Source organism: Sesamum indicum, linkage group LG3, assembly GCF_000512975.1.
Source record: "Sesamum indicum cultivar Zhongzhi No. 13 linkage group LG3, S_indicum_v1.0, whole genome shotgun sequence".
Classification (NCBI taxonomy): domain Eukaryota; kingdom Viridiplantae; phylum Streptophyta; class Magnoliopsida; order Lamiales; family Pedaliaceae; genus Sesamum; species Sesamum indicum.
Window position 1 is genome coordinate 10,582,685 of NC_026147.1, and position 16,329 is coordinate 10,599,013.

Below are 16,329 nucleotides of genomic sequence, written 5' to 3' on the forward strand. Positions count from 1 at the left end.
GTAAATTATTATTTTTTTTCATAAAGGGCTAATTTGTAGATTAGGAATATCGCCAGAATTGCTTGCATTTTCCCTCTTTATTTTCCATCTTAATATTGTTAGCCTTGCCTTTGCATATTCTTGAAGGCAATGGATTTAGCAGGGGAAGTATTGAGATTTCATTGTGTTTGTAATTTTAGATTAAATTCAAGAGATTTGGTTCCTAATATATAATTGTTTGTTGAGTTAGGCTCATAACCAATAAATTTTAGCAACGGTTGTACCACGCCATTTTTATAGGTTCTATAATATTTTTCCGTTACTGTTAATGATGAATGAATGACAACTTATGGTATAATTATACTATAAATAATTTCAACATAACAGTACGATATTATTACAAATAACCTCAACTCAACGCCAAAAGATAATAAAATGTAAAATATTGGAACTACATAAAACATAATATAACCATTCACGTACCAATTTTTTAACGTTGTAGTTGTCTGTAGGCAAAATTAGCATATATATATTTGTTCCTTCATCATTGATGGTTAAAAAAAAAGGTACATTAGGGTCTGTCGAAGTTTATCATATTTATAAATATTTTTTTATTTTTTAAAAATTATAAATATCCTCTTATTATAATTTATTATAAGGGTATTTGTCAAAATATTTATAATTTTTCAAAAGATGAAATAATATTTGTAATTATAATAAATATTAAGAGCGCAATTTTTTTTATAATAAACATCAAGGACAAAACTATAATTTACCCAAAGAAAAACTGTCATGCAACTTTATATTCCGGAGGAAAGATGAGAACAAAGCGCTTGAGATAAAAGATTTCGTTTGAGAATCACTGATCTTTTCTGGATAAAATTTGGAGTTTTGAAGGTGACTATTACCATTCTTATCATTCGAACATGTTTGATTTTGGACAACTTTACATCGTAAAACACCAAGAAGTAAAAAGAATAAACGTAGGAATAGAGTATAATATGGAAGAAGGGATAAACAAAAAAGAAAGAAATAATTCAAAAACCCATTCACCATACCTACAATATCTATATAAATAAATATATAATGATCCAAAACTAAGAAAAAACAATTATATATATATGGGGAAAAAAGAATTTCTCTGACAGCAGCAGAGTCTGGTAGTTTCGAGCCCAACCTTCGAAATTCCAGACAGCTCTTCTTGCTCAACAAAAGTGCCACTTCTCCTCCCCTTCTCTACGCATAAAATTGAACCCCAAGATTTCGGTAACATCATTCTTTAGTAGACGCCCTTTACTCTCTTTTATTGCTAAGACGTTCCCATTTCTACTGTCCATAAAGGTATGGCTCCTGCTAGTTCTCGTAATCTTTTGTTATTTGGTGAATTCTACATTCTTGGGCGGTTATATTTCGTTCCTCTTCTTTTCTTCTGATTTTTCTGCTGTTGGGGAGACTGATATGTTGTTTTGATGCTCTGTTTTGGGTCTCTAAGTTAGAGTAAGAGTGATTGTTTTCGGTTTCTTGAGGTGGTGGTTCATTGTTTAGCCTGTAAGTGGTTCAAAATTCGTTCTTCCCCCCCCCATGTCCCTCCCCCCCCCCCCCCCCCCTCTTTTTAGTGAATTTGATCCGTGGGATAAAATGGTTGCTGAGTTTGGTGCTGAAGAATGCGTTAAATTAAGTTGCTGCTGATTCTGATTCATGGTTAAATGTTTTGAGACAGATGTATGTGTTATTTCTTATTTTTGGATCGTCTGTTGAGATGTTAATGTATGATTATTTGTGTGTGTTCTTGATTTTGTGTTTCATCGGAGATGAATGCATGTATTCTGTTAGCAGCGGACTTGCATTGCCCGTTGGGCTGGGCTTAACGATTTTTTTTTCGACCACCATCAGTTGATTTCTTTGTATCTGTATCGTTTCTTAGTTGTGGATTTTTGCACTACTTTTAGATTCTGAATGTGGGTTTTCATGGAGGACTGATCAGTTCTCAGTGTTGCCTAGTCCTAGTAATGTGAAGATTTTCTCAACTTGTTTTAGTTTAGTTGGTCATGAGATATAACTCTTGGAAGGGGAAAACAGATACGTCCCTTCCTCTGTATTATATTGATCGGTTAGGGTGTTTGACATCCTTTTTGTTTTCTTTGCCTTGCTACAGAGTTCCAAAAGAGATGAATCCTGAGAAATTCACCCACAAGACCAATGAAGCACTTGCTGCGGCTCATGAACTGGCTATGACTGCTGGCCATGCTCAGTTCACTCCTCTTCATTTTGCTGCAGCTTTAATTTCTGATCCTAATGGCATTTTCCGACAAGCGGTTGCCAATGCTGGTGGGGGTGATGAATCTGCCAATTCGTTTGAGAGGGTAATCAGACAAGCAATGAAAAAACTGCCCTCTCAGACGCCTCCCCCTGATGAAATACCCGCAAGTACGTCATTGATCAAGGTCATTCGACGAGCACAGGCCTTGCAAAAGTCCCGAGGCGACACCCATTTGGCAGTTGATCAGTTAATTTTGGGGCTTCTTGAAGATTCTCAAATCCAAGACCTGTTGAAAGAAGCTGGGGTCACTACATCTAAGGTGAAGGCTGAAGTTGAGAAATTGCGGGGCAAAGAAGGAAAGAAGGTGGAGAGCGCCTCAGGGGATTCTACATTTCAAGCTCTGAAAACTTACGGTCGTGACCTTGTGGAGCAGGCTGGAAAGCTTGACCCAGTGATTGGTAGAGATGAAGAGATTCGGAGGGTTGTTAGGATTCTTTCAAGGAGGACTAAAAATAACCCGGTTCTCATTGGAGAGCCTGGTGTTGGAAAAACTGCAGTTGTTGAGGGATTAGCCCAAAGGATTGTTAATGGGGATGTTCCAAGTAATCTCGCCGATGTGAGAGTTATAGCCTTGGACATGGGAGCATTGGTTGCAGGAGCAAAATATAGAGGAGAATTTGAAGAGAGATTGAAGGCTGTCCTCAAGGAAGTTGAAGAAGCCGAAGGAAAAGTGATATTATTTATTGATGAAATTCATCTGGTTCTTGGAGCTGGACGAACTGAGGGATCTATGGATGCTGCTAATCTCTTTAAGCCGATGCTTGCAAGGGGTCAATTGCGGTGTATTGGCGCAACAACTCTTGAAGAGTATAGGAAATATGTCGAGAAGGATGCTGCGTTTGAGAGACGCTTCCAGCAGGTTTATGTGGCCGAGCCCAATGTTGCTGATACAATTAGTATTCTGAGGGGTCTAAAAGAGAAGTACGAAGGGCATCATGGTGTTAAAATTCAGGATCGAGCCCTTGTAGTTGCGGCCCAACTATCAGCTCGTTACATCACAGGTATGCTTGCTGTTTTTCTCTTGGAAGTTCTTGGTCCAGTGGGTTCAGTTGCAGCCATCTGATCTTACGTTTATATATGTAAACTGTTGATTTTGATAGTATTACAGTTAGTATAAAGCAGTTCTTAAGATATAATGGGAATGTAAATCTTTTGCATAAAAAAATTGAATTCAGGGAGGCATCTGCCTGACAAGGCAATTGATCTAGTGGATGAGGCTTGTGCAAACGTAAGGGTCCAGCTCGATAGTCAACCTGAAGAAATTGATAATCTTGAAAGGAAGAGGATTCAGTTGGAGGTGGAGCTCCATGCTCTTGAGAAGGAGAAAGATAAAGCTAGTAAAGCTCGGCTAGTTGATGTGAGTATTTTTTGTGTTGTTAAATCCTAGTTCCCTTGAAGAATTGATTGCCTGGCTGTTCAGTTCCTCGACTTCTGACACGTGTGACACTGTCTCAGGTAAGGAAAGAACTTGATGATTTGAGAGATAAGCTTCAACCACTAATGATGAAATATCGAAAAGAGAAGGAAAGAATAGATGAGCTGAGAAGACTCAAGCAAAGAAGAGATGAGCTCTTGTATGCCTTGCAAGAAGCCGAAAGGAGATATGATCTTGCCAGAGCTGCAGATTTGAGATACGGAGCTATTCAGGAAGTCGAATCTACTATTGCCAAACTTGAAGCAGGTGCTAGTGAGAATTCAATGCTGACGGAAACTGTTGGACCAGATCAAATTGCAGAAGTCGTAAGTCGTTGGACCGGTATACCTGTCACGCGGCTTGGCCAGAATGAAAAGGAAAAATTGATTGGTCTTGCTGAGAGGCTGCACCAACGAGTCGTAGGACAGGATCAAGCAGTAACAGCTGTTGCTGAAGCTGTCTTGAGATCAAGAGCTGGACTTGGAAGGGCCCAGCAGCCAACTGGTTCGTTCCTTTTCTTGGGCCCAACTGGTGTTGGCAAAACTGAGCTTGCCAAGGCTCTGGCAGAGCAACTCTTCGATGATGACAATCTGATGGTCAGAATCGACATGTCTGAATACATGGAGCAACATTCCGTTGCTCGGCTGATTGGAGCTCCTCCTGGGTAAGTAACCTATCTTTGTGAAACTATCGCAGGTACTGGATATATAATTTTCTGATCATGATTCATAACTATGCTGTCTATCGGCCAGATATGTCGGACATGAGGAAGGTGGGCAACTGACAGAAGCTGTGAGGAGGAGGCCCTATAGTGTTATTCTTTTCGATGAAGTTGAGAAAGCACATCAATCCGTGTTCAATACTTTGCTGCAAGTTCTAGATGACGGAAGGCTGACTGATGGCCAAGGCCGCACAGTTGACTTCACAAATACTGTCGTCATTATGACCTCAAATCTTGGAGCTGAATACCTCTTGAAAGGATTGATGGGCAAGTGCACGATGGAAAGTGCTCGTGAGCTGGTTATGCAAGAGGTAAACAGACTGTTATTAGCTTATTGGCGCAAATGTTTATTCAAATCTCCATCATATATGGTACTTAATTTTGTTCATTAACAGGTGAGAAAGCACTTTAAGCCTGAGTTGCTGAATAGACTTGATGAAGTCGTGGTGTTTGATCCGCTCTCTCATGACCAACTGAGAAAAGTTTGCCGCCTCCAGCTAAAAGATGTTGCGCGTCGTTTGGCTGAGAGGGGTATTGCCTTGGGCGTCACTGAACCTGCATTGGATGTCATACTGGCTGAGAGTTATGATCCGGTAAGTTTCAAGCTCGTTCCATGTGCTATTCACCTTTTCTATCCTACACCTTACACACAGCTGAAAGCTGAGCGTGCCCGTTTATGTTTTCAGGTTTACGGTGCAAGACCGATAAGGAGATGGCTGGAGAAGAATGTAGTAACCGAGTTATCAAAAATGCTTGTGAGAGAGGAAATTGATGAGAACTCAACGGTGTATATCGATGCTTCACCTGATGGAAAAGGACTGACGTATCGGGTTGAGAACAACGGAGGGCTTGTGAATGCTGCAACAGGAGAGAAGTCCGATATACTGATTCAGATACCGATCGGGTCAAAGAGTGATGCTGCTAAAGCAGTGAAGAGGATGAAGATTGAAGAAATAGTCGACGAAGATGAGATGGATGAGTAAATCCTTTGAGATTTGTTTTATTTTCTTGGTTGGATGTTGTGTTTTTGTACTTTTGGCACTTGCAATTGAAGTTTCTGCTTCCAAGTATGGAATAATCCTGTGTTTAAATGTAACTACTACTATGTTATATCTTTTGGTTCGTCTCCCTAACGTAAATTATACTGATATCCCTTGAAGTCAGGTTTAAATTTACAAATATTTTACGCCTTTTATAAAATTAATTAGTATTACATACGGATTATTTATGTTTGTATCATGAAAACATTGTATATACAATTATATTTTTTCAAAAAGAATTAAAAATAATTATTTTAAATCATGAGCAGAGTTCTGTTATATGTAATTCACTTTAAATTTAATTGATATTATTCATTTTAAATTTTAATGTTCCCTAGTAAGTTATTTTTTTTAAATAAATATCTAAGATCTTTCATATTAAATTAAGCGAGATGAAATTTTATTTGCAGATTTGTTTTTTAGTTAGTCATAAATTCATCTTCTAAGTAATTCAGATGAAATTAGAAATATCAATTTTTTTCTTCTTTGATAGAAATTAAATATTATAGTTTATTAAGTTTTCGTGTAGAATTCCTTTAGTTCCTTAAGTTTATTTATTGATGTTAGCAGCTTTTGTTTTTATTTTAAATTGATTCCTCTGATCATATTATAATTGATGGTAAATAGTCAGTTTAGGTTTATTTTTTTCACTTTAGTTCCTTAAATTTGTAAAATTGATAAATTAGTCCTTTTTTCGGATAGAAAAAGTCCTAATGTATGAAATTGTTTTTGGTATTGCCATGTCCAATTGTGTTTGTGGCTTCATATATTGAAAGAATATTGTATGTGAACTAACTGTTGGAGCAAATAATGTATGTGATGTATTAAAATGAACTTGTTGCAACTAAAATATTTTTTCTTCTTTAGAAAATTTGAATTCGTCTCTTAAATAATTGAAAATTTTATAAAATCATGATTGCAGAAAAATTTTGGTAAAAAAACATAACTCCGGGAGTGAAAACATGGCTTTGGGGTTGGAACACAGCCTCGGGTGTTCTGGTATGTTTGTGCATTAAAGAACACGACCGTGTTACACAAACGATCTTGTCGTGTAACTTTGGTTTGAATTCAAAATGTGATCATTTGGAGAATAAGCTTGTGTCCAAATCATGGTTAGGCCATGTTTAATTTATTTTTCTTTTTTAAAAAAAATAGTGGATAATGACAAAATAGTCCTTGCAGACTAAGCCATGTGCCGGTCACACGACCATTTTCCTGGCCATATTTGTGTTAGAAAATGGTTAGAAGGATCGATGTGAGATAAAAACAAAAGTTTAGAGATGGTAACATTAAAAAAATGAAGTTTAGGGGACTGAAGTGATATTAAACACAAATTTAAGGGACCAACTATATTATTTACTCTGTATATAACTAATTTTTATTTATTATTGAAAAAAATACTTACATACTAATGTCTTTTCGCAATAAGAATAAACACTGATTCTTACTTTTATATATTTAATGATAATCACAAGCTCCAGTTGTTGGTATTATTGTACCTCAAGTATATTATGAAGAGAAAAATAAAATTACGTGAAAATACAATCTAAACATAATTATTTTATGGGAAAATAGTATTTTTACCCCCATAAGTTAGACCCATGTCACTTTTGATCCCATTCATTACGGAGTTAGCATTTTTCATAGCATAACTTACAAAGATTAGGACTTTTGATCCTCATGCACTTTCTCGGCTATAATTTAACGATGTAGGTCACGTGCTTAGTACATTGTCGTTAAGTATATTGTCTAATTATATTATTCATTTACCATAAAAATATAAATTAAGTGCGTGCTATGATTAATTAACAAAATAATTTTTTTTTTCATTCATGCAAGTTTAACTATTGTGTATGAATCAACGATTAAATTGTATAGTGGAAACATTATTAAATTAAAAAGTTATTTTCTATTAATATTTTAAAAAAATTAAATACGATATATACTAAGCAAAATAAAATTTATTATTTTTTATGAAAAATAATTATTATTGAAAAACAACAAATACAAATATAATAAAAAATAATATCTTTTTAACATAAGGAGACAAAATAGTCTTTAATCCTTCAATTTTATTTTAAAAGTGATTTTTCCTCAAACACTATCCAATTTAGCTTTTGTCTGTTTTTTACATTTTATAAACATCACTCACTTTTGATTCTCCTATAACTTTCAACTTTCTCTACAAAAATAACTTTTTAAAAAATAGATCTTTTCGCAAACAGATCTTTTTAGTATTTCAAGTTCGTTTTTTTATTTTAACATTCTTAAATTTTAACATTTCTATTAAAACATATCAATCAATGCATTAAAACAGGGAAAAATGCAAGCAACCCCCTTATGATATCACAAATGAACGAATTATCCCCTTACAAAAAAAATAAATAGCGATGTTACCTCCATGTATTTTTTAAAATATAACAATTTACCTCCCTATGATTTTAAAAAGTAAAGGGGAGTAAGTTACTACATTTTTTTTATAAGGAATAATGTGCTTATTTTCAATATCTCATCGATAAATTGCTATTCACCCATTAAAATATACCGTACATTCCCCACTTTTTGTCACATGGCCAACGTTGTCACCTTCTCGTACTCTTATTTTTTTCAAAAGAACTTACGAAGTTTGGTCCCAACTAAAAGTAGTGAACTGATGAATGTGTTTTGTACTGCACTTGCACACCTACTTCAATTTTTTGCCCAATAGAAAGGAGGTTTAGATGCCAATTGCATTGAATTCAAATTCAGTCAGTACATTAAAGTATGTCTTTTTATTTGTTTTATTGTCACGTGGTCATCATTATGATTATGATAGTGGTACCTATTAAACCCGTATTTTAAAATTTAATAAAGAAAAACGGGCAAAAATAGTATATACATTATACATATTAAATATTGTGAGTTCGAGCCTTTCGAAGGTGGGTGTGTGTCTATTCTATAATACTCTTGTATCTTAGGGTAAATTATATTGACAATCCCCGAAATTAGGTTAAAATACACAAACACTTTATATTTTTTACAAAATTACAGCTGCACCCTCTATTCGAATGCAGAACTTACACAACACCCCCTGAAAAATATTACATTGGTGTAGCTGCAATTTTGTATAATACATGGGTGTTTGTGTAATTTGATTTAAACTAGAAGGTGTCGGTGTAATTTACCTTTTATCTTATGAATATATTCATTAATTTGAATTAGCGATGTATCGAATCCGTTATTAAATTTGAATATATTGAATAATGTAATAAATTGTATGCTTAACTATTTCGGGGTATAAATATGTTCATTAAACAATATTTATTCAATTAAAATATTATATTGAAAATTAGCATTGGAAAGGCAAATGCTCCGAAACATGGAGGGAAGATGTTTAGAAGAGAAGGGCTTTATGAAGATCTAAGTAAAAGAAAATGAAGTAAATTATTTTTTTAATTTAATTAAATACAATAGTAATTTGAAACAAAAATCTAAAATTGAAGTAGATGTGGAAATGATATAGGTTTGTCAAAATTCGAGCCCCGCCCCTCTAAGAAAATTTTGGACTTGGATCCATTGGGCGGAACCAATAAATATTTTTAAAATATTAAAAAATATATTTTGTAAAAAATATTAATACTTTTTTTTTGTAATATATATGGATGTTTTAGGCATTGAAATATTAAATATTTTAGAATATGTTACTTATATAAATATTAAAATGTTTATAAGCTATTTATATCATTATTTTAATTTATAAAATATTAAGTTTATGTGTTATATGTAAGTTATATAAATCAAACATATTTTTTGTATACGTACAAATATAATTTATATAAATATATATAAAATATACAATAAAACTTAAAAAAAAAATCGAGGTCGGTCCGGGTCTTGCCCCTAGATTATTTAAGGCCTCAAAACTCACCCCTTTCCCAGGACCCGGACTCATTGTCATCTTTAAATTATAGTAACTGGAAAAATTATATTTTGCGTGTCTCTATTTTATCGCTAAAATGATTATGATCCCCCATGTTCCATGAGTTACAATGTGATCCCTCAAGTTGGCCAATTGGCATAAATTTGATCCTAACCTTCAAGTTTCAGTCCAAAATTCCACTTATATTTTACCCAAAAAACTCAAATTCCACTAATATTTTACCCAAACGAAATAAATTTGAATCGACCATTTTATCCTAAATAAATCACTTTTCGTGCCACTGATAACTGGTTGACTAGTATCTTTTCACATTTTTCTAGAATTGAGATCATATAAATTGCTTTGATTTGACATAAACATCAGATAATTTTTATGAGAAAGAATTCTCTACGATAAGTTTGTGTTATACTTTTTTAGAAAGAACTTAGAAAGTTTTCTCGCTGCTAAAATTAGTCATGATGTGATGAATCTGGTTTATGATGTCCTACCTCACCTACTTCAATTTGTGTACAGTAAAAATTAGGTAAAATTATATTTGTGATCCTATAACTTTAGGTTATTAGTACTTTTAGTTCAATTTACTTCATTTACATATTTAGTCCTTTTTTATGAATTTAGTCTTGAACATCTTAAATTTGATCCTTTTTTTAGCAAATTTAGTCCTGTATTGACAATTTTGGTCCTAACGACTTATAGTTACCAGACCAAAAAAAGAGATCTATTACATTGTGAAATGGACCAAAATTTTCAACATATGACTAAATTTGTCAAAAAATGATCAAATGTGAGATGTTTAGGACTAAATTCATCAAATAAAGGATTAAATGAGTAAATCAAGTAAGTTATTGGACTAAAAGTGCTGACGATCTAAAGTTATAGGATTAAAAATATAATTTTACCTAAAAATTAGTATAATTACATTTATACTTTCTAATTTATAATTTATTTATGCAAATTATTTTTATTTTTTTGTGTAATTATAAAAACCACCCTTGACTATCAAAAAGTAGAGGAAGTTTGTGTAATAATGTTGACGTTTCTGGAGATGTATGTGTAATTTTTAAAAAAATAGAGGTGGTTTGTGTAAATAATGTTCACGTTTTTAATGAGTGGATATATAATTTTTCGAAAGGCATAAATAATTTTATAAATAAACTATAGTAAGGGGTGTGATATAATCATCTCTAAAAACTAAAGAGGTTTAGATGCCCATTTAATTGAACTAAAATTGAGAACATCTGTCGGTATACTAAAATATGTCTGTGTTATTACATTTATTGTCACATAGTCATCACTATGTGCTACCTACCAAATCCGTACTCTGAATCTTGCCCATAAAAAAAAAAAAAAAAAAAAAAAAAAAAAAAGGAAAAAAAAAAAATTCTTGCCCAAAAAAAAAAAAAAAAAAAAAAAAACAAAAAAAGGAAAAAGAAAGAATTTTCTTTTTTGAAGTTATTTTGGTACATGGACTAGTCATTTGATGAATTTGGTTTAATTATATTGTCCTCTCACGACTACAATTTTATGCACATTTAAGATTTTAGGTTTCGGTTTACGACTGTGAGTGTATGTTTATGTCTATAAATTTATTGTCTTTTTATTTTGTTTGATCGTATTCACACACAAAAAGAAAAAAAAATTATTTTTGTGATGGAAAATTTATGATGGAATCACATATACTTCTTTTCTTGTGACGAGACGTCCTGTTAGTGTAAGTGGCGTGGAATATATTTTCAATGAGAAAAGACATCCTGTTGGAAGATTTGTGACGGGAGAGGACACCTTCAATGTACACGTTGCAAGTTATGTCAAATGGACGAATAATGTTCTAATTGATATTGAGATAGCCTTTGATGATATTAAAATTATTATATTATTATACTATATGTAAACAATTTGAGACAGATTTGAGACGGATAACCGTCCCAAGATCTCCCAAAAATTATTACATTTTGCAAAGGACGTCCATTGGAAATACCACACAACAAATGATTCATTTTAGATGAAAGTTGTTATGGGAGTTGTTGCAAATTTTGGGACGGGTTTTTAACAACATATCTTGTCGCAAATTGATACGATATTTGCAATGGGTGCCTTGATTTTCGATGGCTAGTATATTTTTATTTTTTTATTTTATGACGGGCAAGACGTTAGAAAGTCCATCTCAAAATTACTTTTAAAAATAATTATTAAATATTAATATTATTTTTTAATTAAATTAAATTTAAAATTTGAAATGGAATACAATTAAATTAAAATCAGGATTAATTAATTAAAAAAATAGTAAAAAGATATAATCAAATTTAGAATGATTTTATTTTTAAATTGAAAAATAGCAAAAAAAAAAAAAAAGGAAAGGAATCCTAATCTAAAGCAGCAGCACCGTCCTGCTCCTTGTCAGTCGTCTGGCGATCCTGAACGGTATCACTGGTTATGGCATCCCACCAGTGTTGTCGGTTTCGGTATTGGTGGGATGCCTAAATGTGACATAAAGGGCATCATGAACCCCTTCTTCAACTCAATACATCGCTTAGTTTTGTGTTTGGTGTCGGCATTGGTGGTGGTGGCACGTTCCTCTGCAATGTTGTCGCAGTGGAGGGTTGGACCTCTAAGCTTAGATAGAAGATCTGACCCTTGTTTGGGCCGCCAGCGTCTGAGGTTGTTGAAGATGCAACCTCCTGCCAGCTGTCGACGCCTAGGTAGCGTTGTCCTAAAGCAACTTCTAGTGTATGTCTTGAAATGACCAAAATAATAAAATAAAATTATTAATTAAATTATTTTTAATCAAAATGATTTAGTGATGTGCGAACTTATAGCCACATGTTCCGCCCTTGGACTACTTCAATAGCCATCCGCCTTCTTTTTGTAGCATTTGGAGAAAACTTCCTTCTACTTAGGTTGCTTGTCGAGCTAGGACTCCTGTCGAAGTCAGGGATCATGTGAGTATGTATTCAGGTTTCATACACATCCCTGGTGGGAGTTGTATTGTGTCAGGATAACTGACCAACATGTGTACGTCCAGCTATACTGACCATGCGGTGCTAACCAGTCGGTGCACAAATCCAATCTAATATTATGAAGATCCACAGCGAAATTTGAGGTGTGATAGGTCGAAATGCCTCCATGCCTCGGCATCAGAAGGATGGCACATGAAGCTCTTCTCCATCTGGTTAATGGTATGCCACATCGTGTACTCTACAGTCGCTAGTGAAACAGACAAGCTCTATAGTAGGGGAGTCAATGAAAAGTACCTCAGCATAACACACGAGAGCTTCTCATGCTAGGGATTTAGATCCCTCGTCGGTTTGTACTTCGGGTTACCACAGAACTTGTAGTACTCTAGCCCATTGTCTTCTTTCCAATCGATACAACATGCAACTATTTTTACATACATCAATCTTCTTAACTAGTAAATAGTTCCCTTATCATCTTTTTTATGCTGTAGTAACCGGATTGAAAGGTGTGATAATGGAGTAATAAGTTAGTAGCCCACTGGAACACTTGATTGTAGCATCTCTTGGATATGTGCTTGGCCTTAATGTTCACCAGTCTAACAACAGCCGACAATTGGGACTCATTATAACTATTGTGATATGGTTGGTCGGTATCATCCACTACATCAGACTAGCGGTCTAACAACCCCAACAGACCATGACCATACAGAAGGGTTTGATCATGGGTAATAGGTCACTAGCCCATTAGGTCACTTGATTGTAGCATCTCTCGAACATGTGCCCGACCTTGATTTTCACCATCCTAGCAACTGCCAACAACTGGGATTCATTATAGTCGTTGTACTACGACTGGTCGGTAGCATTCAATACATTGGATGAGTGGATCGATAACCCCATCACATCGCAGCCATACGTCCCCCACCATACCACAAATTAGGGGACTGGTTTGACTGGCATCCGTAAGACAGGAGCTCGGACCCCCGATAGGCACACTCTCAGCATATGATGAAAGTATTCTAGCCCAACTACATCAAAAACCACCATCTAGTTCCAATTTATCTGTTGATAATCATCTCAATGAATAGTAGTCACCTGTACAGCTGAGGTTTACTCGAGAAGTCGAGTAGTCTCTAAATCATAATACTCTTGCACCTTCCTTCACCATGTAAAGTCAAATTATAATATTCCGCCACAAATCCTTTTCCAACTTAAGTCGAACATAACGTCATTTGTTATTTTGAACCTATCGTTCTTGCACTTCCAACATGGCACCTAATATTATCGTCGTCCATATGCTCAGGCTATTACTTGGTTTAGTCTATGAAAGTCTGATCACCATCCTCAAACTCCTGCCTAATATCCACATTCCCCGAAAATTTCTTCTCATACATCTACCTCCTCAATTATTTTAACATGATAATCACTAACTAAATATATATACATATAAATTTCAAGCTATAAATTAATAAATTACAAGTAATACTAATAATATTTAAAGGTTTCAATTATTACCTAGTCAGTCATAGTCCCCCCCAAACTAAATAACCCAGAGTTCAGTGGTATGCTATATATGATGGTAATATTAAAAATATATTTAAAAATCAGATAGAGATAGAGAGTGTATGTGTGATAATAATTTAAGAGAGTGAATACAAATAAAAAAAAAAAAAAAAAGCAACATATCTATAGACAAGTTTACGTAAAAAAAAAAAAAAAAAAAAAAAGCAACATATCTATAGACAAGTTTACGATGGATTTTGTGCCCATTTGCGACGGATAAACTAGCCATTGAGAAATAGACGTTATGGCATTTGCAATAATTTTTTGCAACAATCACAGTAGTTGTTGTGTAAATAGCGTCTATTATATTTGCGACGGAAGAAGTTGCAAAATTTAAAAACTTTGTGTTGATATGATAACGAGGTTGTGAGGAAAAATAAAATTGAATGAAAACCCGTCCCAAATGTATTGTCGTCGTAACAAGTCCGTCACGAAATTGCAATTAAAGTTCTCCCTTGCAATTTGAGGATGGAAAATTTTATGGACAATTTTCCTGATTGCAAAAGACGAGCCTTATTACTCTACGATTGTACTTGCGACGAGTCTTCTATCGCTAAGTCGAGTCATTTTGTTTAAAACCCAAGATGATGACATCCGTCGTAAAATCATGGCAATATCCCGCATATATTGGGATAGATTTTTTTTGTCGCAAGAAAATAATCTTTTGTAGTGTATCGAGTTGAATTATTAATGAATGAATCAACTTTTGAATTTAAATAAACTAAATCGTGTACTGACTCGTATATTATTATATATATATATATATATATATATATAAACTAATAAATACCAACAAAGTCAATCTAGTTAGGTTCCAGATCATAGATATTCTCTCCCTCTCTCTCTCTCTCTCTCTCTCTCTCTCTCTCTCTCCTATTAAGCATTATTTTTTAAATAAAATACTAAAAGAGATATGTCATTTTACTATGATTAATTATCATGGTAAAAGTAAAAAAATCATGATAGATATAAATTGACTATGGTTTTACAATGGGTATTATTTGTTGTTTCTGCAAGCTAGACCAAAATTTTTAAAACTTGTGGCAAATATTCCTGCACAGGTAAAACCATAGCGAACGTTAATTAACCAAGTCGTAACCTAATTTTTTTCATATCGATTTTTTGTATAATTATAATAGATAATATTGATTTACTATAATTTTTAAGCTGCAATGATTTATAATATAGAAAATAATTAATTTTTTTATATTAAAATATTATCTTGAAATTAGTATTAAAAAGGCAAATGCTCAAAACCATGGAGGTGAATAAAGCTCTAAGTAAAAACAAATTAAGTAAATTATTTCTTCCAGATTCAGGAAGCAGTAAAAGGATGTTTAATTAACCTTTATTTTTGTAATGGAAATAAAGTACAGAGAAAAATACAAGTCTGAAAAGTTGGGAGTCTTTGGAAACGAAAGTGAAAAATAAAATAAAAATTAAAATTGTAGTATTTGGTGAAAAAGTTCACTATTTTGTAGTTTTACCAATAAACAGTGAGAATTGATAGGGATAAACTTGTAACTTTTTATTTTAAAAAAATCTTAATTATTTAAGTAGTTTAAAAATATATATAAATTATAATTTAAAAAAAAATACTTTTTTCAGCTAATTTTCAACATGCGTGGAGAGTCTTGGGCAGCTTGTGTTATTATAGATAATCTAAAAAGCATGAAAATAATAATTTTAAAAGTATATTTAAATCGTGTTATTAACTAATTTCTACAACAAAAAAAAAAAAAATCCGTATATCATAATCTTTTGGCCTTCATTGCTACAAATTGACCAAGAATTCATCATGCCAATCTACATAAATTTATCCAGTGAAATTTATCATAATTATAAATATATTCTCATTATTTAAAAAATTACAAAAACACCCGTTTTAAATTAATAATCGTGGAACAAATTTGGAAGGAACCCTTTAGAATTTAGCCTTTTATTTATAAGGTACGTAGGTTTGGTGCATATATGTTAACAGTATTGTTGATAATTACTTTAAACAGTAGGCCTATTTTTTGAGTCTTTTGATAGAATTGTTTGAATAATTTGGCTACATTATTGATATTAATTATAAATTAATAAACGGCTTGTGTGCTCTGAGTCCGTGGCTACATCTGGTGCACAAATCCTAACTACTACATTCCTACAACTATTCCAACTAACCACACTTATCAGATTGATGGGACACTTAGCTCAGGCTGTGTTTGCACAAATTTTGTCCACACGCATATTCCCAATTAAGAGTATTTCAGGTGAACAACAATTTATTCTTATGTGATATTGAGAATGAGTACATTATTTTAAAATAGAGCAATTTATCCTCTGTATTTTTTAAAATGAAGCAATTTATCTTCTTATATAAGGAGGTAAATTGTTCATTTTAAAAATCGTAGGAGGTTAAATTATTATGTTTTAAAAA

The 16,329-nt window shown here is 33.2% G+C and overlaps 1 protein-coding gene across 1 annotated transcript; it reads left to right on the plus strand.

Annotated features, from left to right (window-relative positions):
• LOC105157983 (chaperone protein ClpB1) lies at window positions 1,112–5,584 on the plus strand. The gene is made up of 7 exons (XM_011074563.2): window positions 1,112–1,320; window positions 2,135–3,300; window positions 3,475–3,656; window positions 3,755–4,377; window positions 4,466–4,745; window positions 4,830–5,027; window positions 5,121–5,584. The coding sequence occupies exons 2-7, from the start codon at window positions 2,148–2,150 to the stop codon at window positions 5,415–5,417; spliced, it is 2,733 nt and encodes a 910-aa protein (XP_011072865.1). The 5' UTR covers window positions 1,112–1,320; window positions 2,135–2,147; the 3' UTR covers window positions 5,418–5,584.